The sequence below is a fragment of the Lampris incognitus genome, chromosome 2, assembly GCF_029633865.1.
Source record: "Lampris incognitus isolate fLamInc1 chromosome 2, fLamInc1.hap2, whole genome shotgun sequence".
Classification (NCBI taxonomy): domain Eukaryota; kingdom Metazoa; phylum Chordata; class Actinopteri; order Lampriformes; family Lampridae; genus Lampris; species Lampris incognitus.
The window spans coordinates 123,635,766-123,660,743 of record NC_079212.1 but is presented as its reverse complement, the minus strand read 5'-3'; the positions used below and the strand labels follow the sequence as shown (position 1 = coordinate 123,660,743).

The following is a 24,978-nucleotide window of genomic DNA, read 5'->3' as shown; positions in this document are numbered from 1 at the left end:
TCTTTTAGTTTTCTGGTAGTACTGAATGTTTCCTCCACAGCATTCCTGTAATATCGTTTGCGCTCTCTGCAAACTAAAGCCATTTGGTCTCAGCCTCTATTAACAAATCCTGGATGAACATCAAGGAAAATTAATTGGGATCAGACGCCGCCTAATTGTCTTGTGGTGTATGATTTAGCTATTTAACTATAAATTGTCTTTGATGAGATACTTAGTCATAGTTCAAATAAATCTCTTGTTTTCATGTTGAAGTTTTGGAAACCTCAGTTCATCATCACTGTATAAGATTTTGTTTTTGTTGTCCTGCTCTATAGTATCAGTATTTTGATTGGTGCTCCGAGAGCCAACACCAGCCAATCCAACATCATTGAAGGAGGAGCGGTTTATGTGTGCCCCTGGAGCCAATCAAATTGCAGCATCATCAACTTTGACAAGCAAGGTAGGGTGTCTTCACTAAATTGAAAGTGTGACTGTTGCACAGTTCACCATGTAGATACAATCTGACTTGTTTTGGGGTGTCCGGGTAGCATGGCGGTCTATTCTGTTACCTAGCAACACGAGGATCGCCGGTTCGAGGTCCCGTGTTACCTCTGGCTTGGTTGGGCGTCCCCACAGACACAATTGGCCGTGTCTGTGGGTGGGAAGCCGGATGTGGGTATGTGTCCTGGTTGCTGCACTAGTGCCTCCTCTGGTTGGTCGGGGCACCTGTTCAGGGGTGAGGGGGAACTGAGGGGAATGGTGTGATCCTCCCACACGCTATGTCCCCCTGGCAAAACTCCTCATTGTCAGGTGAAAAGAAGCGGCTGGTGACTCCACATGTATCGGAGGAAGCACATGGTAGTCTGCAGCCCTCCCCGGATCAGCAGAGGGGCAGCGACTGGGATGGCTCGGAAGAGTGGGGTAATTGGCCAAGTACAATTGGGGAGAAAAAAAAATCCGACTTGTTTCAAATATCCCTTTCACACTGGCCAAAAACCCACAAAAAACCCGTTAATGTCCGCCTTTGCTCAATGTAAAAAGGTGGATGTTAGTGGGTTTTTTTGGTCAGTGTGAAAGCAGCCAAAGATAAAGTATAACCGCCCTTATGTAAGAGGGGCTGTTTTTCCTGTATTGTAGATTTAAAGGTACATCTCAGCCATATACTATACCCTAGGGTGTAAAGATGTGGCTTTCCACGACAGCCTTGTTAAGTGCCCATGAATTCACGTCATAATTGAAACTTTGTGGGTTTTTTTTTTCAATAAAAGTAAGCCGTACAGACAACTAGTAGCATCCTGGGTTTAGCACCGCTGTGCCTTTGGCCCCAAGGTCACTTGTATGACCTTACAGAGCTTACATCTCCTAATCCAATAGAGCTTTGTTTTAATTGACACCAGCCTTTGATGCTCCCCCTGTGCTTTGAAGGTGGTTCATTCTTTCCCCCATTTGGTCCCTCTGTAAGGTCTACACGATGGGACATGGGTTGTGTTTGTGGTGTTTCCACACAACTTCGATTTCCTGCTGAACTCAGGCCCAGTGTGCTAAGCACTCTTTAATTAGGATAAAGTCATTATGGAGACAAGGGCCCCGAAGAGCCCAGACTTGCCCCTAGCTCACTCTGCCAGAAAAACATAATCACTGCCTAATTAGATAGACAGGAAATGATAAGGACCACCATTTTAGGATCAGAGGGCCTGACTTATCGTATGCTATCAAAAACAAGCACACTTGCATACTGATATCTTGTAGTGTAAACACAAACTTAGTGCTTCAACTGGACAAACTTGAGTATACGTTTAGAATACACACCTCGGAACTGTTCACAATTACACAATTTGGCTCTAGGTGGCTTCTAAAATCTGATACTTCTCAGACACACACACACACACACACACACACACACACACATAAACAAACACACACACTTTCATCTAAAAATATGTGCAAAAACTCACAAACAAATAGAGATATGTATAGCCCTGGGCTTTTTCATTGAGTGAGTCTGCAGCCTTGCTCTTTCCCCCACTGAGTGCAGAACACATGGTGTATGAGGACACAGTCCAGGCACGGCTAACCAGACAGGCACACCAAACTGTGGCTAAGAGAGGTTAATATCATCACTCAGCTCCAAGCAGCAGGCAGGCACATAAATCTAAAACCAAACCGTAGTCACTCTATGCTATGTCGTGGACTTGATTTAGGCCCGGCCAAGTTTGGAAAACATGCTTGTAAAGAATACAAAACTTCCTCTTTTAACAAGGCCTTTAATAGTATAATGTGTCCACAAAACCTTAATAAAATGACTGTTCAAAAATGCTGACTTGGGAACATGTTACATGATAAGAGTGTATGTGGGACAAAAAAAAAAGGTCCCTATGTCAAAAACAAAATAGAGCCCGCCAGCCAACCTTGAAGCTATTTCATTTATATACTACTTGGATGGGGATTTGAAAAGGTTTTACAAGTCAGGAACTCATTTTTACAATACCCCATATGACATAAAGGAAGTCTTATTAGCTGAGTGGACAGGGAATGTTGAGTTTAGGTAGAAATAGCTTTCTTTTACCGATTTTACTTGAATCATATAAACTGCAGATTGTTAAAAGCAAAAGAACATGGAGGTTTAATGCTGCCAAGCTTTTTTTTTTCTTCAATGTTTTGGTAGGCCATCCCCCCTTCCTGTCTCTTGCTTTAGTACTACCAGGCCTCTTTCTTAAAACAGCTCCTGACAATGAAGTACAACTGCTTGGGTTACGGCAAAAACACAGTCCAAGTCCCTTTGAGCTATTTGATGTCTGCCCGTAGCATGGAGGATGGATTAAGACTGCAGATCCAGATGGCAAGGCCATAAAATATCCATGTAAAAAGCCAAGGACATGTGGGGAAAGCTCTCGAACACAGCTCTGACAGCTCAAAAGCCAAACACTGTGTACAGGGGGACGTTGAGAGATTTAAAATAGGAAATCCTGATGTCACTGAGCTTCCTTTTAAATCTCAGTTTCTAATAGGTTGAAGGTTTTTTTTTACTTATAGTGTAATAACTGCTAATCGGTTGAGATGACAAGTTTCCCAGATTATAGCGTGTTAATATGCTCCTCTGTTTTGTGTTCTCATACATGTAGGGGACCGGCATTTTGATAATGGTGATGTTAACACTCAAGTAGAGTTCAAGTCCCACCAGTGGTTTGGGGCCACTGTGCGCTCCCACAATGACGCCGTCCTGGTAAGAATGACTCAATGGATGACTCAATGGTGGTTGGTCAGTTTTGGTTAATTAACCTGCATTAAGCTTTAGGGTTACATTTACATTTGCATGGTTGGCAGATGCTTTCACCCAAAGTGACTTACAAGAGCATCAGCGATCAGATGAAAAATTCAAGCGTTATCGGCTGGCACCGTACAGCACAATTTTGTAATCATATCATAGCTAAGAGTGCATGTCAATGTCCAGAGTGTTTAGTGTAGGTGTGCCAGATGTGGGGTGTCTGGGTAGTGTGGTGGTCTATTCTGTTGCCTACCAACACGGGGATCACTAGTTTGAATCCCCGTGTTACTTCCAGCTTGGTTGGGCGTCCCTACACACACAATTGGCTGTGTCTGCGGGTGGGAAGCCGGATGTGGGTATGTGTCCTGGTTGCTGCACTAGCGCCTCCTCTGATTGGTTGGGGCACCTGTTTGGGGGGGAGGAGGAGCCGTGGAGAATGGCGTGATCCTCCCATGCGCTATGTCCCCCTGGCGAAACTCCTCACTGTCAGGTGAAAAGAAGCGGCTGGCGACTCCACATGTATCGGAGGAAGCACATGGTAGTCTGCAGCCCTCCCCGGATCAGCAGAGGGGGTAGAGCAGCAACCGGAATGGCTCGGAAGAGTGGGATAATTGGACTGGTACAATTGGGGAGAAAAAGGGGGGGAAATCCAAAAAAGAAAAAAAAGCTTATCCAGATGTGGAGAGGATGAAAATAGATTAACAGATTAAAAAATATATTGATATTGCCACAAACGTGTAAAAAAGGAAAATTATGCCATGACAGCTTAAAAATGACACGTGCAATTGTACTCAATAGTAAGGGCTCAATAGTAGACACCAATGATAATGTTGTTAATGTAAGTAAGGGTGCAATAATAACAGCCAGCGCCAATTCACAGTTACTGCAAAGTGCCTGCAAAGGATCAGATACTATACTACATTTATGCTTTTTTTCCATTAATATTTCACTTAATTGACCGTGGTGGCACTTTATGAATACACAACAGCGATTGTTACCTCAAACATTTTGCCCACTTATTAGCGTGGTACTTAAATGTTGGATGATGCTAGTTCCAATCAGTGCCAAGCAAAGGCAAAGTAAGGCTTTCAGATAAGGCTAGTACAACAGCTATAGCCACATAGAGATGATACATGAGGAGACAGTATGTATTAAAATCTAATTTATCATCAATTTGCACTCTTCTTAGGCATGTGCACCCAAGTATTATTGGAGGACCGAACATGACACTCCCTTCGCCGATGTCACAGGAACCTGCTACCTTTCTGTAGACAACCTCAAGTCATTTGTGGAATATGCACCATGCAGAACAGGTACCGGTACAACCTGCATATATGAGAGCATGACTGCTGCACCTGAGAGCTGCTTCCTCCAATACAAAATACTTCTCTGTCAAGGCCTCACATTCCAGATGTGGTTTAGAAAAAAAATTCTTGAAAAGGCAACTGTTATGATTTGCGGGTGGACCTAAGCGCAGACACAGACTTGGAGTAAGAAGAGTGAAGTGGATTTGTTGAAAGGGTAGCGGAGAATGAAGGTGGAATGAGAGGGGAGGTGGCTGGCTGAGGCTGCGGGCAGGAGGACGGTGAGGAAAGGTAGGACTGGTTGGGCAGGATGGATGAACGAGGGAGAATGGTGTGGGGGGGCTGGCCAGTGGTAGCAGATGGTTAGTGGGTTGGGGAGCAGGCAGGCAGGCCTGTGAGTAATGATCCTGTAGCACAGGAAAGGGAGATAGCGATTAGTTTTCAGATACAACACGAGGAGACCACCAGTTCACCAGGTCACTAGAGAGGCCTGCCGTATTTATTACCGCTGTAGCTGAAACAACCTGGCGAAGAGTGGGTGAAGAGCCGAGGTTCTTATCCTGTCGGGTTGATGAACTTGATGGAAGGCAGGTATGTGTAAGCAGCATGGAGCCAGGAGAGTCAGGGAAGGAGCACCACGCCACACATAGAGAGGCAGACAAGGGAGCGCAGGAGAAGGGGAAGACAAGGAAACATTAGGAAACCTAGAGCCGTGACTGCAACTTTCACAATTCAGGCCTACTTTAAGTGAATCAACAGATCTTTCCCAAACCTGTCTCAAATTGTGGTTTACAGGTGAAGCTGATGGAGTTCGCGCTGATTCACAATCCGCGCAAGTGTTTCAGACAAGGTCAATGGTGGTATAACTGACATCAATTTGATAATCAACATGAACATAAACATTAACTGTGCCGTCGGAGGAATAAAGGAAAACATGTTTTTTTTCTCTCTTCTAATCCTGGAAAGAATGTATGTGGTGGTGGGTGCTCTAAAACATTCACTTTCCCAGCTTTTAGTCTTGTGGTCCAGTGTTTTTAAAGTCTGGTTTAGGATTTTTATGACTCCCAGTGTCCACTTTTCTTTTTTCCTTGTTTTGTTATTGATAAGTCTAGTCATTTAGCAATTTCCTTAAGTGTCTATGATCACCCTCTGACACTGCAGCTGTGATTTGGGGCAATGCAAGCAAACTTGACTTGGCTTAGGGGGCCCCAAAGTTTCGGTGTTGAAAGATCAAAAGGGGTCAAAAATAAGTGCCAAGGATCTCCCATATCCCTGTTTGATGAACTGAGTAGAAATCAGTTGGTTGCTCAAGCAGTAAATTCTGTTGAATTAAGCAAGACAGTTTGCTGCTATGTGTGTCACAACAAGGAAAACATTGTAAGATTTTGCATCTCAAAAAGAAAAGATTGAAAATCACTTTATCACTTTTTTTCTTTGCAATATCTTTTTATTGTGCAGAAAAACCTATCAGTGTTTTATGTTATTTTATGCCGTTTATACCAGAAAGACATGGGCCTGCAGGCCAGGGCTATTGTCAAGGAGGATTTAGCGCAGATTTCACTAAGGTAAGAAAAAAAATCAGTTGACTCCCTTGTAGGAGAGTTTTTATTATTTTATTGTACATTCACAGTGTTTGAAATTGTCACACTGAAGCATTAGAAACACACATGATAGTTCAAGAATTTGTTGATGCTTGTGATGAAATTTGTAACACCTAATCAGCTACTAAATACAGACTTGCTGGATGTTTTATGTTCTAGAATGGAAAAGTTGTGCTTGGAGGACCAGGAAGCTTTTATTGGCAAGGTGAGCTGAAAAAAAAAGTGAAATGTATCTTGAGATGTGAGAGACATGAGATATTGTTAGTTATGTTGGAATGCATTTGACCACAGCTTGTAAAGCGATTGAAGTTTAGCAGAACACAATATATGCAGAACAGCTTTTTTAACACAACTTAAAAATTGTCGTTTGTTTTATCCTTTGACCTTCAACCCCTTGTTACCCGTCCATCCCGTAGGACAGTTGATCTCAGCCACCACGGAGGAGATTGTGAAGGCCTACTACCCCTCTTATTTCCTGCTGTCTGTTGCCGGGCAGATTCAGACCAGACAGGTGCAGGGGAGCTATGATGACAGTTACCTGGGTGAGAAACAATACAAAAGGTGTCCGGGTAGCATAGTGGTCTATTCTATTGTCTACCGACACGGGGATCGCTGGTTTGAATCCCTGTGTTGCCTCCAGCTTGGTTTGGCGTCCCTACAGACACAATTGGCCGTGTCTGCAGGTGGGAAGCTGGATGTGGGTATGTGTCGTGGTCGCTGCACTAGCGCCTCCTCTGGTCGGTCGGGGTGCCTGTTCAGGGGGGAGGGGAACTGGGGGGAATAGCGTGATCCTCCCACGTGCTACGTCCCCCTGGCGAAACTCCTCACTGTCAGGTGAAAAGACGTGGCTGGCAACTCCACATGTATCGGAGGAGGCACGTGGTAGTCTGCAGCCCTCCCCAGATCGGCAGAGGGGGCAGAGCAGCGACCGGGACGGCTCATAAACAAATAAATAAAACACAAAACCTTGACTTTCATTGTGCCTCATTTTGATGACTTACATTTTAAATTTTGCAACTTTTTCCTCACAACTTTGATCCGATTTTAAACCTTAAAAGTTTCCAACCACCTCCAAACCTCCCCTTAGCTCACTATACGTTACTCTGTTCATATTTCCTCCAGGTTACTCTGTGGCCAGTGGGGAGTTCAATGGGGATGATGAGGAAGGTGAGACTAATATTTATGATGCTGAATGTATGGCTGAATAAAGGCTTTGCTTACCCCATAACTCCTGACCCCCATATGGTCTGATGCATGGTTGAGAGACTGTCAGTGTTAAATGAGAAAGCGAGCACCGTTAACGAATTAAAGATCAAAGTAAAGAATCCTTTGTTAAGTCTCACAGTGATGTTAATGGCACATTTTTGCTGCTCTGACAGAGACTTTCTCCAACACAAGTTCCCGGTGAACTGTGCTGTTTTTAACTCACCCCTCGTTAACCCGTTTGCTCGTTTTCTTCTTTTGCAGACTTTGTCACAGGAGTTCCCAAAGGACTCATGCTGTATGGTTTAGTAAGGAGTCCTCACATTTCTTTATTCATTCCCCCCGGCATATTACCGAATAATAAAAAAACAAACAAACAATATGAAGCTTAAAATCAAAAGAATATGTATAAAAGCATTGATGCATTGAACTTAAAATGCAATTATTTAATCAATGCAGTAAAAATGTATTTTGGCTATGAAAGCACATCTGATGATCTTGTCTAATGGTCGTCTCTGCTCTTGCCAATGCAGGTGTCCATACTAAATGGGAAAGACCTGAAACCGGTGCTAAACTTGACTGGGGAGCAGGTATGTGCACATCTGTGGGGAGATTCTCATGTATTCCTTTCAGCCTCTTGTTTCCATAAGAGGGTTGACCTTGAAAGTGGCACGTTTGTGCGTGTGCATGAGGGGTGAAGGATGAAGGACTTCACCTTGTGGTCAGGAGGGGAAATTAGAAACGACTCACATTTTTTACAAGCTAAAAATCTGCAACATTAACAAGCCTCCAGCTTACATACAGGGCTGCTGCTGTTGTTACTGCTGACAAAGTCAAAATTAAAAAAAAAAAATTCAAACAGAAACTATTGGAGCAGCTGTGGATTTAAATGGAGAAATGGGGTTGTGCATGTGGTTAATGAGAAGAGAGGCTTCATTGTGTGTCTAATAGATGATGTGTGAACATATGACCACGCATGCATCCGAGAGCATGAGTGCGTGTGTGTGTGTGAGTGTGAGTGAGAGAGAGAGAGAAAGAGATGTTGGTCTGTACACACACACACATACACACACACACACACACCGACATATTTGAAGTGTCTCTCTCTCTCTCTTGCACATGTGTGTGTGTGTGTGTGAGTGTGTGTGTGTGTGTGTGTGTGTGTACAGACCAACATATTGTCACCTTCAATAATGGCTTAAGTCATATTTTCAAGTTTTTCAAAAAACGGAATAAACTGAAACTGAAACAAAATTTGTTAGTTTATTCTGTTTTTTGAAAAACTTGAAAATATGACTTAGGCCATTATTTTAAGAAGGTGGCGATATTTGAAGTCTCTTTGTCTGTCGTGTGTGTGTGTGTGTGTGTGTGTGTAAGAGCATGAGAGAGAGAGAGACTTCAAATATGTTGGTCTATACATACACACACACACACACATGTGTTTTCTCGGTTTGGGGGGTGGAGCATCATTCTCCAGGTGGAGGGTGCTGTGTAAACTGTTGAACTCATTGGGAGAGATGTGAGGTAAACTCTTGGTTAGCTGACTCCACTTGCTCTTTTGGCTGTGAGAGGTTTCCCCATGGGTGCTTGGACCACAGTGAGTCAGCTGAATAAACACACGAGTGATGTCTGTGTCCTTTCCCAAGAGGCCGTGAAAATCTGAAAAAGCACAGCAGTCTTTTTGTCATTTTGGTTGTTACCATGTACCTGGTTGTCACTGATATCTAGAAAAACACTTTTTTTACTCAGTCAAAAAAAAAAGGTTCTGGGAAAGTTTAAGGACATGGGTTTCATTGACATAGCAAGTTTTTGTTTGTTTGGTCGTTTGTTGGAAGTTCTTAATTCGTGGTCGTTGACCTGATATCATGTATATTAGCAGAAAAACAACATAACCCAGTGCTTCTAGATGATAAGGACAAAATCCAGTCATGGTTTTTGTAGGGGGGGGTCACTAAACTAAATCCAGCCCATGTAAAACACAAATCACCTCAATATGAGAGTCACCCAAGGACCCTAATTTATCATACATGGTATGGAATAAAACCCAACAGGAACCTAGCCCCGTGAGTACTCTGGATTCCCTTAGCGAGGTCCAGATCGGGTCCAGCACACCCACCCTACCACAAAGCCCCCAACGCTTAACCTCTTCCTCCGAGCTCCATGTAAACAAAGAAGAGGAGAACCCAGGTAATTTAGGGGGTGATGGATTGAAAAAGAAGGCTTGTGGAGGTAGAGGAGGATATAAAAGAAAGAAGAGAATGAGACCGAGCGAGAAAGAGAGAGAGAGAAAATGAAAGAATGACAGAGATCTAAGAGCCACAGTGTGATTACAAGCTAACTTTGTCTTGTTTTTGATGAGTTCCAGATGGGGTCCTACTTTGGCTATGCAGTGGCAACCACCGACATCAATAATGACGGGTGAGTGTACGGAGAGGGAGAGCACAGCACAGAGCCAGTCAGAGATATAGGGGCAAAAGTCTGTGAAGGAGAACTGTTTGAGGCACACTGTTATATAAGACGTAAGTTATACAGGAAAGACATAGAAAGAAATCCACAGATCTACAATAGAAAATGAACGGAATAAAGCAGAGGCAGTTGAGACAGAGGTCAATAATCCCACGGCTTTCTGGAATATCCCACGCCCATTCAGTCACCTTCTCTGTCATGTGTCATGAAAAACCCCTGACCCTCTGGTTCAAAAATATACTCTCGTTCTGTCTGCACTTCCTCCTCTGTTTAAGTTCTTCTCAGGTCACTTTTCGCTTTCTTAATCTGATAGAATCATATCCCAGGTTTAATAAAGAGTTTCTTTTTTTTTAGTTGAGCACATTCCTTATTTATAGTTGTTCCTCTTTGAATAAGTTTTGTTATGCTATAAAAAGATTTTGTAATAAGCTGCAAAGAGCGCAGTAATTTAAAGTGTACTGGTTTTGAATGTGTTTACTTGAGTACTGTGTTTGCTAATGTAGTGTAACGACCATTGATGTGTAGCCTCGCTAGCCCTTGGCTAATGAGTCCGACCCTTTAGATGACTGGTTAGCACAGTCACCCGTGGTGCGGGGAACCCAGGCTCAATTTCCAGCTGCCCCCTGAATTCTCGCTACGTTGGTTAGCCAAGCCGCTAGCCAAGGGCTCCATGTATCTCCTGTTTTTTGCAATGCCCCCATCCGAGTCGTTCCTCTGCTTGGCTCTCCCCAGTCTGGATGACCTGGTGGTAGGAGCCCCGATGTTCATGCGTCGGAGTCCTGATGGGCGTTTGGAGGAGCTGGGTCGTGTCTACATTTACATCCAGAGGAGCCCTCTGCAGCTGGAGCTTAGTCGGCCCCACCTAAATGGCACACAGGCCTTCAGCAGATTCGGCACTGCCCTGGCCCCACTTGGGGACCTCAACCAAGATGGGTTTAATGGTAGGTGGAGGATATGCAATAGGCAGCCGCAATATTAGTAGCCTCTGTTGCTCCGTCATTGTGGTGCCAAGCTTGGCATTCCTCACTCTTGGTTTCCCCAAATATCGCAATGAAACACAGCAAACAGTTTATTTTTCATTTTGATTACTGCATTTACTGTTGATTACTGTAGAAACTATGTAGTTGGTGGTATATTTGAATATGTTTATGCAATTCAGGGAGAAGTAACGACTTGCTGTGTGTGTACTGTTCTTGGTTTCTGTCAGACATAGCTATTGGCTGTCCTTATGGAGGAACAAACCAACAGGGATTGGTTTTCATTTACAATGGACATGCTGATGGACTAAAGGACAAGCCCAGTCAGACCCTCACGGGTCAATGGGCTTCCAGTTCCTTTCCAGCCAGTTTTGGCTATGCTATCCGAGGAAACAAAGATCTGGATCAAAACGGCTATCCAGGTACTGCAGAAAACAGGTTAATTCCATTTACATTAAAAGAAAATGTAAAAATGGGGGCGTCCAGGTAACGTAAAGGTCTATTTCGTTGCCTACCAACACGGGGATCGCTGGTTCGAATCCCTGTGTTACCTCTGGTTTGGTCGGGCACCCCTACAAACACAATTGGTCGTGTCTGCGGGTGGGAAGCCGGATGTGGGTATGTGTCCTGGTCGCTGCACTAGCGCCTCCTCTGGTCAGTCGGGGCACCTGTTTAGGAGGGGGAGGGGAACTGGGGGGAATAGTGTGATCCTCCCACGTGCTACATCCTCCTGGTGAAACTCCTCACTGTCAGGTGAAAAGAAGTGGCTGGTGACTCCACATGTATCGGAGGAGGCATGTGGTAGTCTGCAGCCCTCCTCGGATTGGCAGAGGGGGTCGAGCAGCAACCAGGACGGCTCGGAAGAATGAGGTAATTGGCCAAATGTAATTGGGGAGAAAAAAAGGGGGGGGGGTAAAAAAAAAAAGTAAAAATCATATCTCAATAATCCACTTTACATTTCACAGATCTTATTGTTGGAGCTTTTGGGGTTGACAAGGCAGTGCTGTACAGGTATGTTAAAGCTTTCATTTGTCTCCTATTAGTAACAAGAATAAAAGACAGCAAACTCTTTTCTTCTTTCTCAATGGCTTTTTTTTTTCATTCATTAGGGCTCGGCCCATAGTTAATGCCAGTGCATCCCTCACAGTACAGCCAAACATATTCAACCCAGAGGAGAAGACTTGTGAAGTGTCCAGAGGGAACGACACCATTGCTGTATCCTGGTGCGGACACCAAAACTTTTTTTTTTACCTTTAAAGAATTAATTTCCCCTCACCAGAAAGTATTTAAGATTTAGAATAAAGGAAAACACGTTTTATGGGTTAAAGCAAGCAGGGTCTGTTTAAAGAACTGACGTCGATATAACATGGAATAAGTCTTGCCCACATTATGTAATAACACATCCTAGTTTAATTTCAGCTTTCCGAAGTTTACCTCATGAAAATGTCAAATGACTTCATGTTAGAACAGCTTTTCCAGTTTCCTGTCCTGGCAGCTCGTAACTACCAGCCCAATATTCTTAAACTCAGTGAAAAGGGAAAATTCACCCTCTTTCCATCTTGGTGCAAATTGTTCCACAAGTCGAAACGTCATTTTAAATGTGGAACAAGTTTAGACTGTTGAAATAGGATTTCCAACTGGCTGCTATTTTGGTATCTGCCTATAGGTTAAATCAAGTATTTTTTTTTTTGCTTGTAATTCTGGTCTCCTTGGATACAAGAGTAGGCAAAGGGTGGAGGAGAGTAAGAGGAAGAAAAATAGTGGCGCTATGGAAGCAGGAGAGAGAGGAGAGGGAGTAGAGAATTAGAGGGGGAGACTGTGTAGTCACACACATGGGAGGGGATGGAAACGGATGGGATTATACATGAATGAGATATTGTCTTGGCATCAAGGATCCAGCGGCACAAACTCTCTCATATATGCGTGCATTTACATGGTCCCACACAATGTTCATTCACACAATATTTCACTTACATACGAGGGAAAGCAGCACGCAAATCCAACAAATCCATGCATATGTACGAGTTAGTGCGATGATTTCCTGACATTATTACATTCCACCACATAGAACATGTAAACCCCTGAGCTACTGAGAGAAGGTCTGGAGTCTCAATGGTTACAGCGACAGTTTGTGTGTGTGTGTGTGTGTGTGTGTGTGTGTGTGTGTGTGTGTGTGTGTGTGTGTGTGTGTGTGTGTGTGTGTGTGTGTGTGTGTGTGTGTGTGTGTGTGTGTGTGTGTGTGGAGCTGTGAAATGTGTGCATCAATTACTGAAAGTCCATTCTGACGATAGAAAAAAAAACCTATGTGCATGTGTAACTAAAATAAAGTCTCTCCTTTGTCTCCTGCACTGCTCTCAACCTCCAGTGTAAGCATCAGTTTCTGCCTTCTGGCTAATGGGCAGCACCTCCCCTCTGATCTAGGTGAGGCACACACACACACACACACACACACACACACACACACACACACACACACACACACACACACACACACACACACACACACACACACACACACACACACATACACGGATGCATGCACGCATGCACACAAACAGATGGTCCCCATTACCTTGCTTTCTTTGTGTGGCCACAAATGCTGGAACTCACTGTGGTCAATTTGGCAGTTAAGATTAAGGTAAAAGAACAATCACGAAAATACAGGGTAACTTGGTGGGCTCAGGGAGTTGAGGGGAGTGTGTGTGTTTATGTTTGAGTGGGTGTGTGTTTTGTATGCTCTCTGCATATTTGTTGCTGTTTGGATCAAAACAATGCAAGTGAGTTTGTTCCTATGTCCCGCACTTACAGCAGTTGTAAGTAGACGGTCTCTACGTTGACAATGCTCACTGTGTGTGTAAGCAGACATTAATCTGTGTGTGTGTATGCTCATGTGCATACACACGTGTGTGTGTGTGTGTGTGTGTGTTGTGACTGTGGGCATATGCATACATATTTTTGTGTATGCACTATGCGTGGGATTACTATAATGATGTTGTACTTGAGTATGAGTATGGGAATGATGTATTCCCTGCACTAATATGTGTGTATACCTAGACTGTATATAAATGTTTTGTTTTTGTTTTTTGTGTTTCTTTTTGTATACGTATTGAAGGCTTTGTTGTGGAGGTGCAGCTGGACAGTCTGAAGCAGACTCAGGCAGATTCCATCAGAAGAACTCAGTTCCTGGACAGCCAGCAGTCAGGCCTGATTAAGACCTTTAGCGTGGCCAATGGAGGGCAGATATGTCATGACTCCAAGATCTATCTCCAGGTTAGTCACACAGGGAATTAGGTTTAAGTAATACCATGAATCTTTGGCAAATGAGTGCTCTGACCAGCCGGCCATTGTGCTGCAAGAAGCTTGGTAGTGGGTTCCCTTTTATATGTGTGCTGCAGTGCTTTTTAGATGACAAGAGATATAGTTTGTTCTGTGATAGGGCACCATCCCTCTCAAGAAATGCTGATCACTTAAAGGGGAAGCCACTACTTATCTCATTGTCACACATCGTTAAGTTGATCAAAGATATGTTTGACTAAAGCTGGTTTACTGTAAGATTTGTGGCCAAGATAAACATGTGCATTTTGATGCTTTAAGCCTGATGCTCTTTGGAAAGATGCTGTTTTGATCAATGCAATCTTTTCATTTATACATCAGTTCACTCACTAATCCATCTATCCACCCACCCACACATCCAGTCACCCATCAGTCCAACCATCCACCCAGCCATCCATCCATCCATGCAATCTTTGAATCTCTCTTTATTGGTGCCATAGACATTCCAGCTGGTCAATACGAATTCATATCACATGTTGCAGAACTTCAAACACACTGCACAAAGTCCTCCTTATTACATAACATCTGTCTTCAATTTCACACGTCACAACAATAGTAAGCTGTGACTATTCCACTTTTGCTTGCATCTGTACCTGTGACAAGACATTTACAATAGTGTACAGGATCAGGGTATTACAGTCACGCACATATTTCTCTTCAACTATTTCAGATAAATTGGCCTTGAATGTGGATACTCCGCACTAGTACTAACTTGTCTGTTACCCAAAAGCTATGAGGATTCAAATATTTAGGATTAAAAATATTGGGGCGTCTGGGTGGTGTTGCGGTCTATTCCGTTGCCTACCAACACGGGGATTGCCGGTTTGAATTCCTGTGTTACCTCCAGCTTGGTCAGGTGTCCCTACAGACACAATTGGCCGTGTCTGCAGATGGGAAGCCGGATGTGGGTATGTGTCCTGGTCACTGCACTAGCACCTTCTCTGGTTGGTTGGGGCACCTGTTTGGGGCGAGGGGACTGGGGGGAACAACATGATCCTCCCACGTGCTATATTCTCCTGGTGAAACTCCTCACTGTCAGGTGAAAAGAAGAGGCTGGTGACTCCACATGTATTGGAGGAAGCATGTGGTAGTCTGCAGCCCTCCCCAGATTGGCAGAGGGGGTGGAGCAGTGACCAGGATAGCTCGGAAGAGTGAGGTAATTGGCCGGGTACAACTGGGGAGAAAAAGAGGGGGAAAATATTTACATTCATTCATCAGGCACAGATCCATAAATCCAAGTGGGTTTACTCTTCAAGGAGGAGCAATGAGAATTAGCTCAAATATTTGGAGATACAAACAGCAAAATTTTACAGCAATACATGTATCAGATTCCTAAGCATGGCTTCTTGATACAATTTAATTTCCATTTTAGTCTATTAATGGTTGTTATCTTTACAACTATCGCTTTTGCAGAGTGAGGGGGAGTTTCGGGATAAACTCTCTCCCATTTATGTCAGTCTCAACTTTAGCCTGGACCCGCTTTCTCCAGTGGATGAGCATGGCCTCAGCCCCATCCTGAATTACCAAACCGTACGGCAAATAGAGCAGAAGGTACGTACAGACATAATGTTAAATTCAGCATGTTTTCACACTAGATCTTGTGATACCTACCGTACATCCATAAAGTCACAATTTACCTCAGATATTTGAGCTAGAGCATTGCAGGTTGCATGGTAAACATAGTCATTGTGTCTGATTTTGCAGCCCATTTGTCAAAAAGGCATGTATGAATATGAAATATTATTACAATTCCACATCACGAAACCGCAGAGTGTATTGAGCAGATAGTGTTTGATTATGTGCTGCATATTCCCTGCAGTCACCACAAATATTACCAGTAGACAGTAGATGGTATGGTCATTACAATTACAAGACTATACCAAACCAACAGAAGTCATGAAGAAGTGAGTAATATACTTACACATACAGTGGTTCACCCATGAACTTCACCCCCCCCTGTAAATACCACACTATGCCCTCTTCCTTTTACTCTTTGCACACAGATATTTATTTTTGAATGGAGATAGAGGAGGTCAGAGGCAGCCATTTTGAAATTGACATCAGATGTATGGCTCCTCTGTAGTGTTGAGCCTAATAAGCAGAGAGGTTGAGGGTCAGCTTTGATAGAGCAGACGCTGAACTTTTAAAGTACGGTGGCCTTTTGTAGTGTTTTTTTTTCTCTACATGACGAGTTGTATCCCAAGAGGTTTGTATGCAGGATTAGCGAGTCATGGCTGTGCAAAAACACAGAGAGAGGACTGACAGTTCCCATTGGGTGGGGCGCCGAGTGCAGACATCTGGTTGTGGTTTATTTATGTATGTTGCCAGTGGTCTCCTCTGAGAGGCGAGAGCCAGGCCTCAAGCACGTGCATATGTTTATGTGAGTGTATGTTAAAGTGGGGGGGGGTGCTTTTGTGTGTGCAAGCTCATGCTTGAGTGTGCTAAGAGTCTCTCTCTTGTCTCTTTGAGAATTGGCACGGGAACCAATAAAAACCAAATGAGAATATTGTTTACTCATCCTTCATGAAACATTCTGGGATGTACAGAAATTGCAAGCTGTTTGTTTCTCCTTAAGTGGGGGGGATGATCATGTCGTCCTAACAAAATGCATGATGCAATTCCTCCCCTGATGCCCTTTGACACAGGGATCAAATTCACAGGAAGATGGCAGGATAAAAGCAAAAAAAAAAAGGGGGGGAGGGGAAGAGGCCTTGAGAGAGAGAGAGGATAAGCCGTGGGAAGGGTTTTGGGGACATCCAGGCACCCCGTGGTGTTAGTTTGTCTAGTAACAGACCTCTGTCTGTTTCTGTCTGTCTCATGTTGACTGAGGGACGGCCACATGATTCCCGGTGAACAATATCACCAGGGTCCGAAATATGTAGTGGCCACAGAGACATGGTAAACCATCACCATACAAATTCTTCAGTCTCCTATAGCCCCATTGCATTCTTTTGGGGTTTAATGTTTCCCATATGTTAGGGAGATGGGGTATAGAAACAATAGTAGTATGGTTCATGGGGCTACATAGGAGGAAAAAGGACTGGTTCGAGACGGGCAAATAAAAGCAGAGAGAAAATGAAACGAGTGAATTGCAGAGAAAGACAATACCGTCAAGTCAAAATGCATTTATCTTATGCTGTGGTTTACCAAGTCATCTGCAACACAGCACTTCAGAGGAGATTACAACCTATCATCTGTAAACTGCTGGGCTTGTTATTCTTTGTCCCTTGGCTCTTTTTGAATGTAGCTTCTCCACAGGAATGAAACACCCATTTAGATGGTATGTGTCTTCCTTTAATTCTTTGAAAAATGTTTGCAACTTTTCTCTGTTGTGCCATCTGTTCTTTGAAATTTATGATGCACACTCTGTAACGATCTCAGAAGCATGAAACTCTAGCTTACGATTTCCCGCGAGTTAAGTAGAAGTTGTATCCCGAGTATGTATACTCTATATCCTCCCTTAACTTTTCATTAAAACTGGAATACTCCATACTAGGCTTTCTAAACATCAACTTCCCTGAAACTCTCTCACCATTATTGTTGTTTTTTTGTCTCTTCTCTGTATTCCCCTCTCCATCTCTCCCATCCTCCCCTCATCTCTCTCTGTGCATGTCAGGCCCACATTCAGCTGGACTGTGGAGAGGACAATATCTGTGTCCCTGACCTAAAGCTAGACGTTTACAGGTACGTCACCTTACTCTTTAAACTGCCTTATTCAAGTCAACGAACGTAAACCATTTTCTAGGGGGGCATCCGGGTAGTGTAGTGGTCTATTCCCCGTGGTCTAATCCCGGTGTTACCGCCGGCTTGATTGGGCGTCCCTGCAGACACAATTGGCCATGTCTCTCCAGATGGGAAGCCGGATGTGGGTATGTGTGCTGGTCACTGCACTAGTGCCTCCTCTGGTCAATCGGGGCACCTGTTCAGTGGGGGAGGGGGAACTGGGGAGAATAGCGTGATCCTCCCACGCACTACATCCCCCCGGTGAAACCCCTCACTGTCAGGTGAAAAGAAGCAGCTGGCGACTCACATGTATCGGAGGAGGCATGTGGTAATCTGCAGCCCTCCCCGGATCGGCAGAGGGGGCGGAGCAGCGACCAGGACAGCTCAGAAGAGCGGGGTAATTGGCCGGGTACAACTGGGGAGAAAAAGGGGGAATAAATCACCCCCCCCAAAAAAAAACAAAACAAAATACAATGTGTTTTTTTTTCAGTGAACGTGGTGAACAACCCAGGAGCATGATATCTAGTCTCATGACCGAAACATGTCCTGTTATTTCACAGATAAATAAAGTTAGAAAAAATGACAGAGGTGTTTAGCGATGAGATACATTACAAAACTGCAGCGACTCTGACACGGAACACTTACTGTACGGCTTGAGTTACGAGGTTTCGTTTGCAGCCCATAACATGCTTGCATTTTGATCGTGTTTCACGGCTGTGCTCTGACTCTTGGCTCACTCACACATATTAATGCTCATCAATCATGCATCCTCGTTTGTGACTGGCTTTCAACTATATATTTGGCACAACGATGTCCACTCGTAAAGCAAACACACTCATACTTTCTCTTTTGTGTGGAAGGTTGTGCATCGCATTGACATGTGATTCTTGTTAGCTTCAGGAATACAATCGCTGCTCAAGTTTGTAAATGGAAACTCAAAAATCTGCGTTTTGCCACAGGACCAAACTTTGATGATTCAGCACTTCGGCAAAACCATAAATTCACTTCATTGATGCGTGACATGTGACTTCTTTTTCTTGCCAAGAATTTCAAAGCAGTGGGATGTTTTATGTTCACAACCTAGAAAGACTATTCTGGTCTTTGCCTTGTATCCTCTGGCTTGAATTATGCTTTTATAAAGCTTCCTGATCCACTGTTTTATCTCACCAACAAATGAAATTCAATCTAGTTAGATCTAGCTAAAGATCTCAACTACGCTGAAGCCTTTGCTCCCTTCTCAGCATCCGTGGCGCGGCGTGTTGATGACAGAGCAGCGCCATTGTTTCCTCTGCAGTGACCGAACTGGCCTAATTGAAATCATCTGTGGTTTCTCTCACAGAGTGAAGGTTCATTATGCTCATACCTTTTAGAGGCAAGGGAAAAGGGACTAGGAAGGAGGAAAGGGAATGAAAGAAGAATCACGCTTTTGACCCTCAACTTGAATCTTTCCACCTCTTTTTTTTTTTTTTTTTGCTGAAGAGAAACATTAATTTATTACCGGGTTTGGAAGTGGGGTGCCGGGGGTTGAGCGGATTATTTGTGTCATGAGGATTTATCACTATTCTGGAAATTGTTCTTGCACACAGCGGTGTCAGTGTGAAGCAGCACAGTGTGTGTGTGTGTGTGTGTGTGTGTGTGTGTGTGTGTGGGGGGGGGGTTGGTTTCCTGAGACAGATTATAGGGATCTGATTTGGGTTGTTTCTCAGGTAGGGAATGGACAGATATGTAGCAGGAAATGGCCTTAAGGGAATATCTAAAACCGAGATTCATTATCTGTAAACACATACTCTCCGGTTTACATTTACAATTTTGGCATTTAACTGATGCTCCTACATTATATTTCAAATAAACAAATACAAGCGTTAATGTTTGGGCACATTCAGGCTTAAAAAAATACTATGTGCAAGACTGAAACACCATGGGTGTCTTTGAAAGTGAGTGATAAACGTGTGCTCCTCTTCTCTTTGACCATGCTATGCATATAAAGACAGACCTACACTAAACTCAGAATTTAAATGACCCTATAAGTGACAATACAGATAATTTCTAGCTATTTCCACCTCTGTTAGGGGTCTCTGTGTTGAATTGTGTCTTATTCCTCCTCTACATATTGTACTTTTCCCATTAGTCAAAGGCACCACAAGGTCTGAGAGCCACCTAAGATTCATGACTGTTCCAGTCATGTTGAATATCCAGTGAATTGAAGAATACTGATAGGATTTTTACACTCTTTCTCTCAGTGACAAAACGGAGGTGTACCTGGGTGATGAGAATTCCCTAACGCTGACCTTCAATGCCAGAAATGAAGGCGAAGGAGGTGCCTATGAGGCTGAACTCTATGTGGTGCTCCCTGCAGAGGTGGACTACAGCGGGATAGCACGCAACGTGGTGAGTAGGAGTTAGCCATTGCGCCACTGGTCAGCCATATTTGATGGACATATTACCGCTCACAGGTAAAAACACTGCATTTAAAATAAGACAACTTTTTGGGAGTTAAGACAAACAGACCTTAACATATGGTTAGCTACCATGTATTTTTGAAATTATGCAGCGGAATTTGGAAGTATTTTAGGATTCATCAAATCTTCTCACTCCTGAATGGACCATGTCATCTTATTCTGGTAAAAAATGAGAATTACCAGGGTTAGAGTTAGAGAGATTTACATCGATAACACCGATAGGGTGTGTCCATGGAAAGATGTCATCTACTACTACTACTGTCAGCTGCTCCCGTTAGGGGTCACCGTTTCTTCCTGTCTTCTGCATCTTCCTTTGTCACACCAACCACCTGCATGTCCTCCCTCGCCACATCCATAAACCTCATCTTTGGCCTTTTCTTTTCCTCTTCTCTGGCAGCTCCATATTCAGCTTCCTTCTCCCAATATACCCAGCATCTCTCCTCCATACATGTCCAAACCATCTCAATCTTGCCTCTCTTGCTTTGTCTCCAAACCGTCCAACCTGAGGTGCCCCTCTAATATACTCATTCTTAATCCTGTCCTTCTTCATCACTCTCAATGAACATCTCATCATCTTCAACTCTACCACCTCCAGCTCTTCCTCCTGTCTTTTCGTCAGTGCCACTGTCTCCAAACCATATAACATAGCTGGTCTCACAACCATCCAGTAAACCTTCCCTTTAACTCTTGCTGGTTGGTACCCTTCTGTTGTAAATCACTCCTGACACTCTTCTCCACCCACTCCCCTGTCTGCACTCTCTTCTTCACTTCTCTTCTGCACTCCTCGTTACTTTGAACAGTTGACCCCAAGTATTTAAACTCATCCACTTTCATCACCTCTACTCCTTGAATCCTCACCATTTCACTGTCCTCCCTCTCGTTCACGCACATGTATTCCGTCTTGCCCCTACTGACTTTAATTTCTCTTCTCTCCAGTGCATACCAACTCTTGATAAAGACTCAGTGTATTCTGATAGTGAGGCAAGTAACAAATCGGTTGACTCAGAGATATGATGGCAACTCTGTTATGTGCCCTACTCAGAATCTGACTCAGCTGACATGCAGTTATGAGGCAGAAAACCAAACCCGCAATCTTGTTTGTGACCTCGGTAACCCTATGCGGTCTGGGACCAGTGTAAGTGACAACATATTGTCTTTTGGCTGATTTCTTCCTATCTGATGTTAGTCCAGGATCTATTTTTGCTGTCTGACATTGTGAGGGATTTTTTTTTCTTGCACCAATAACCCGTAAAACCCGCCTGTGAGCACTGTAGATAATCCCAGGCAATACAAATGGTTTTAAACTAACTAAGGCTTAGATTGGCTGCAGGTTGTAGGAACTCATTAGGTCCTAGGTGAAGAGATAACACAACAAAATACCAAGTAACCTCTTTAGTTTTTCATTCAGCTGTATAACGATGATGTGATTTCATGCCTTTTCTCTGGGCTGTCTCATAGTTATGGGCAGGCCTGCGGTTCACCATGCCCAGATTGAAGGATACGCACACGAGTGTACAATTTGAGCTGCAAATACGCAGGTAAATGATTAGTGAGACAGCCAAACAGTATGTTGAGAGAGTCTCATGTATATAACATAGCATTCAATATTTTTCTGGAGTCCAGGTAAACTTTGATTTTACAATTTTTAAATATACTATGTCATTGCAATGTCAGTTCAAATTGAATGAATGACATTTTTATTAAAGTTACGATAGGTGTTGTATCTTATATCTCTGTCCTCTGTACTGCAGTAAAAATGAGAATAACTCCCAGAGTGAAGTGGTTCTCTACAATCTGGAGGTGGCAGTGCTGGCAGATGTGATTCTCCAGGGGTGAGGCTTCATGACTGTCTCTGTCTGTCAACATCCTCAATATCATTTTAATGACCATTTGGTTGCAAGCTAACTACATAACCAAACTCTCAATTTGTCTTCATTGCAGTGTTTCTCGGCCAGACAGGGTCATCTTTCCTCCACCCAACTGGAGAGACAGCCACACCCTGCAGAAGGAGCAGGACGTTGGCCCTGAGGTTCAGCATGTCTATGAGGTACATCACCTTTCTTATAAAACCCTCTCTGGACCTCACTGGTTTTCAAGATTTAGTATTTGAAGGTTGCACCAGGCTCTTATGATTGATTCATCTTGCCTCTGTACATCTCCTTGTTACTGTGTTGATCTCTGTCTTTATGCATGCTCAATAATAATTTCATCTATGTGAGAAGGGAATTACCATCCCTGAACCGGGGGGGGGGGGGTAAGAGTACATCTGTCACCGTCTTACAATGCTGTGATTGCAACTATTCCCCAATCCTCTGTGAATAGTACACATGGCCATTGTAACTCTAGTTAATGGTCACGCCTATTTGCATAAGAAACCAATTGTTGGGGTGTCCAGGTAGCGTAGCGGTCTATTCCGTTGCCTACCAAATCCTCATGTTACCTCTGGCTTGGTCGGGCATCCCTACAGACACAGTTGGCCATGTCTGCAGATGGGAAGCTGGATGTGGGTGTGTGTCCTGATTGCTGCACTAGCGCCTCTTCTGGTCGGCCAGGGCGCCTGTTCCAGGGGAGGAGGAACTGGGGGGAATGGTGTGATCCTCCCACGCACTACATCCCACTGGCGAAAGTCCTCACTGTCAGGTGAAAAGAAGCAGTATCGGAGGAGGCATGTGGTAGGTAGTCTGCAGCCTTCCCCGGATTGGCAGAGGGGGCGTAGTAGCGACCAGGATGGCTTGGAAGAGTAGGGTAATTGGCTGGGTACAATTGGGAAGAAAAAGGGGGGAAATCCCCCCCCCCCCAAAAAGAAACCAATCGTTGGTTTCGGTCATTATGCCACTGTATTGTTCATAAGGGTGGGGGTACCTGCAGTCAGTTTAGACTGACGAGGTCACTGAGATGAGTGATGAAACGTTTCTCCACTGAACTGAGTCACCTTCCTGCGTGCTGATTTCTCTCTCACTTTATTTTTTTCTTTCACTCATGTGCTCTGTATTGACTTTTTTTTTGTTCTGATTTTCAGTAATGTTGAGGGGTGGTATATTGCTAGTTTTTCTGTCATGTTAAAATGTGTTCATAAGGAGTTCTGTGCGTCGGTTCTTGTTGCCTTATTGTCTATTGGCCTTTTCCCTTTTTGTTTCCCAAAAGAGATGTTACAGAGTTAGCAAGTACTCGTTTTTAACCAAGAGGAAAGTGATGGTTTTGTTGGGAGGGCTGAAGGTGGCAGTGCTGTAGTAGACCACCACATCTTCTAACAAGTCCTACCCAGGGTTAGCTGGCTAATGCAGGCGTGTTGCCTTTCTCCCCGGGTCGTATTTTACTGGACTAACACGGCTGGATCCCCCATGCGTTGGTGGTGTCATATGAGGCATCTCTGTCTCTGATGACCCTATATATCATAGGCAAATCTGGCACATTGATTTTTAATGTGTTTTATACCCCCAAAAAGAAAGAGCAAGAATAGATGTTCTCTTTCAAAGTGGCCGTTTGATGCGGTCTCGTTCTTTGTTGAATTTATCACCAGGGTAACCAGTTTTGCCCCCTTGGGAAAAACCAACATGTTTTCAGCTCAAAAAACTTAATTAAAGGTTTACTACCCCTTTTAAGAATTGGAGACATCAAAGTCACCCTCACTCTCTTTCAGCTGGTGAATAACGGGCCCAGTGGGATCAGCCTGTCGATGCTACAACTGAGCTGTCCTCTGAGGGCTCACGGTCATGAGCTGGTCTACCCTCTGGAGGTCATCACTCAGGGACCCCTCAGCTGCTCCTCGAACAATACCTTCAATGCACTGAAACTTGAGGTGAGGACAAGTGTACACACACACACACACACACACACACACACACACACACACACACACACACACACACACACACACACACACACATACAAAGTGTGAGTCCATTACCTAGGTCTGTTATGGGTCCAGGACATTGAAGTGTTAGCTAACAAGCCTCCTGTGTGTGTGTGTGTGTGTGTGTGTGTGTGTGTGTGTGTGTGTGTGTGTGTGTGTGTGTGTGTGTGTGTGTGTGTGTGTGCAGCTCCTGCCTCCAACAACAGAGAAGTTCCCATCGCTGTTGACCGGCCCAGAGCACCGTGTCCATAGGAGGGAGGTGTACAAGTACCCACTGGGTGACCAAGGCAACTTGGTGAGAAGACACAGATAGATTAGACTTAAAGGCTTGCTGCACTATTAATTTTTGCACCCGTCAACAACATTGCTTTGAGCACTTAAACCATAATTGAACCCTGTGACAGGTTCACATTTTGTTTCGTTTTTTTCAGTGTTGTCATGTCTACCTCCCTCCTGATGAAACTTATCAGACATAATTTGAATACTGGGTGTGATGGTCTCATTAAACCAGATTCAATGAAAAACAAAACAAAACAAAACAATTTGAAACATAGTTGTGCCACCCAAAGGAATTGAATCGAGTGCAACTGGACTTGGTATATATCCGTGAAGACGTTTCGCCTCTCATCCAAGAGGCTTCATCAGTTGTTCTGCCCCGATGAAATGTTTACCGCTGCTGCCCTGCTGGTCCCACCCTGATTGGTGATGTAATACCGGAGATTCTGGGGTAGCCTGACATTAGTGGGCAGACATAAAAAGAGATTGCAAACTGTACTCCACCCCATGCATAAGAAACCATGTATTACATTACCCTT

General features: G+C 43.9%; 1 protein-coding gene across 2 annotated transcripts in view; it reads left to right on the top strand.

The window, feature by feature from the left end:
* Nucleotides 1-24,978, top strand: part of LOC130106769 (integrin alpha-5-like) — a 36,531-nt gene that overhangs the window by 5,696 nt on the left and 5,857 nt on the right. The window contains exons 2-26 of one of the 2 annotated variants that reach the window (XM_056273014.1): nucleotides 315-439; nucleotides 3,102-3,202; nucleotides 4,434-4,557; nucleotides 6,052-6,113; nucleotides 6,309-6,354; nucleotides 6,566-6,691; nucleotides 7,272-7,316; nucleotides 7,617-7,660; nucleotides 7,886-7,942; nucleotides 9,718-9,770; nucleotides 10,551-10,759; nucleotides 11,026-11,217; nucleotides 11,761-11,806; nucleotides 11,905-12,018; nucleotides 13,161-13,216; nucleotides 13,908-14,065; nucleotides 15,542-15,679; nucleotides 17,745-17,812; nucleotides 20,092-20,239; nucleotides 21,353-21,445; nucleotides 21,769-21,848; nucleotides 22,062-22,142; nucleotides 22,252-22,357; nucleotides 23,951-24,109; nucleotides 24,351-24,458. In XM_056273014.1, coding sequence (XP_056128989.1) covers nucleotides 315-439; nucleotides 3,102-3,202; nucleotides 4,434-4,557; nucleotides 6,052-6,113; nucleotides 6,309-6,354; nucleotides 6,566-6,691; nucleotides 7,272-7,316; nucleotides 7,617-7,660; nucleotides 7,886-7,942; nucleotides 9,718-9,770; nucleotides 10,551-10,759; nucleotides 11,026-11,217; nucleotides 11,761-11,806; nucleotides 11,905-12,018; nucleotides 13,161-13,216; nucleotides 13,908-14,065; nucleotides 15,542-15,679; nucleotides 17,745-17,812; nucleotides 20,092-20,239; nucleotides 21,353-21,445; nucleotides 21,769-21,848; nucleotides 22,062-22,142; nucleotides 22,252-22,357; nucleotides 23,951-24,109; nucleotides 24,351-24,458 — 2,539 coding nt within the window. The remainder of the gene's footprint in view (nucleotides 1-314; nucleotides 440-3,101; nucleotides 3,203-4,433; nucleotides 4,558-6,051; nucleotides 6,114-6,308; nucleotides 6,355-6,565; nucleotides 6,692-7,271; nucleotides 7,317-7,616; nucleotides 7,661-7,885; nucleotides 7,943-9,717; nucleotides 9,771-10,550; nucleotides 10,760-11,025; nucleotides 11,218-11,760; nucleotides 11,807-11,904; nucleotides 12,019-13,160; nucleotides 13,217-13,907; nucleotides 14,066-15,541; nucleotides 15,680-17,744; nucleotides 17,813-20,091; nucleotides 20,240-21,352; nucleotides 21,446-21,768; nucleotides 21,849-22,061; nucleotides 22,143-22,251; nucleotides 22,358-23,950; nucleotides 24,110-24,350; nucleotides 24,459-24,978) is intronic. The other variant, XM_056273015.1, reaches the window with a different exon arrangement.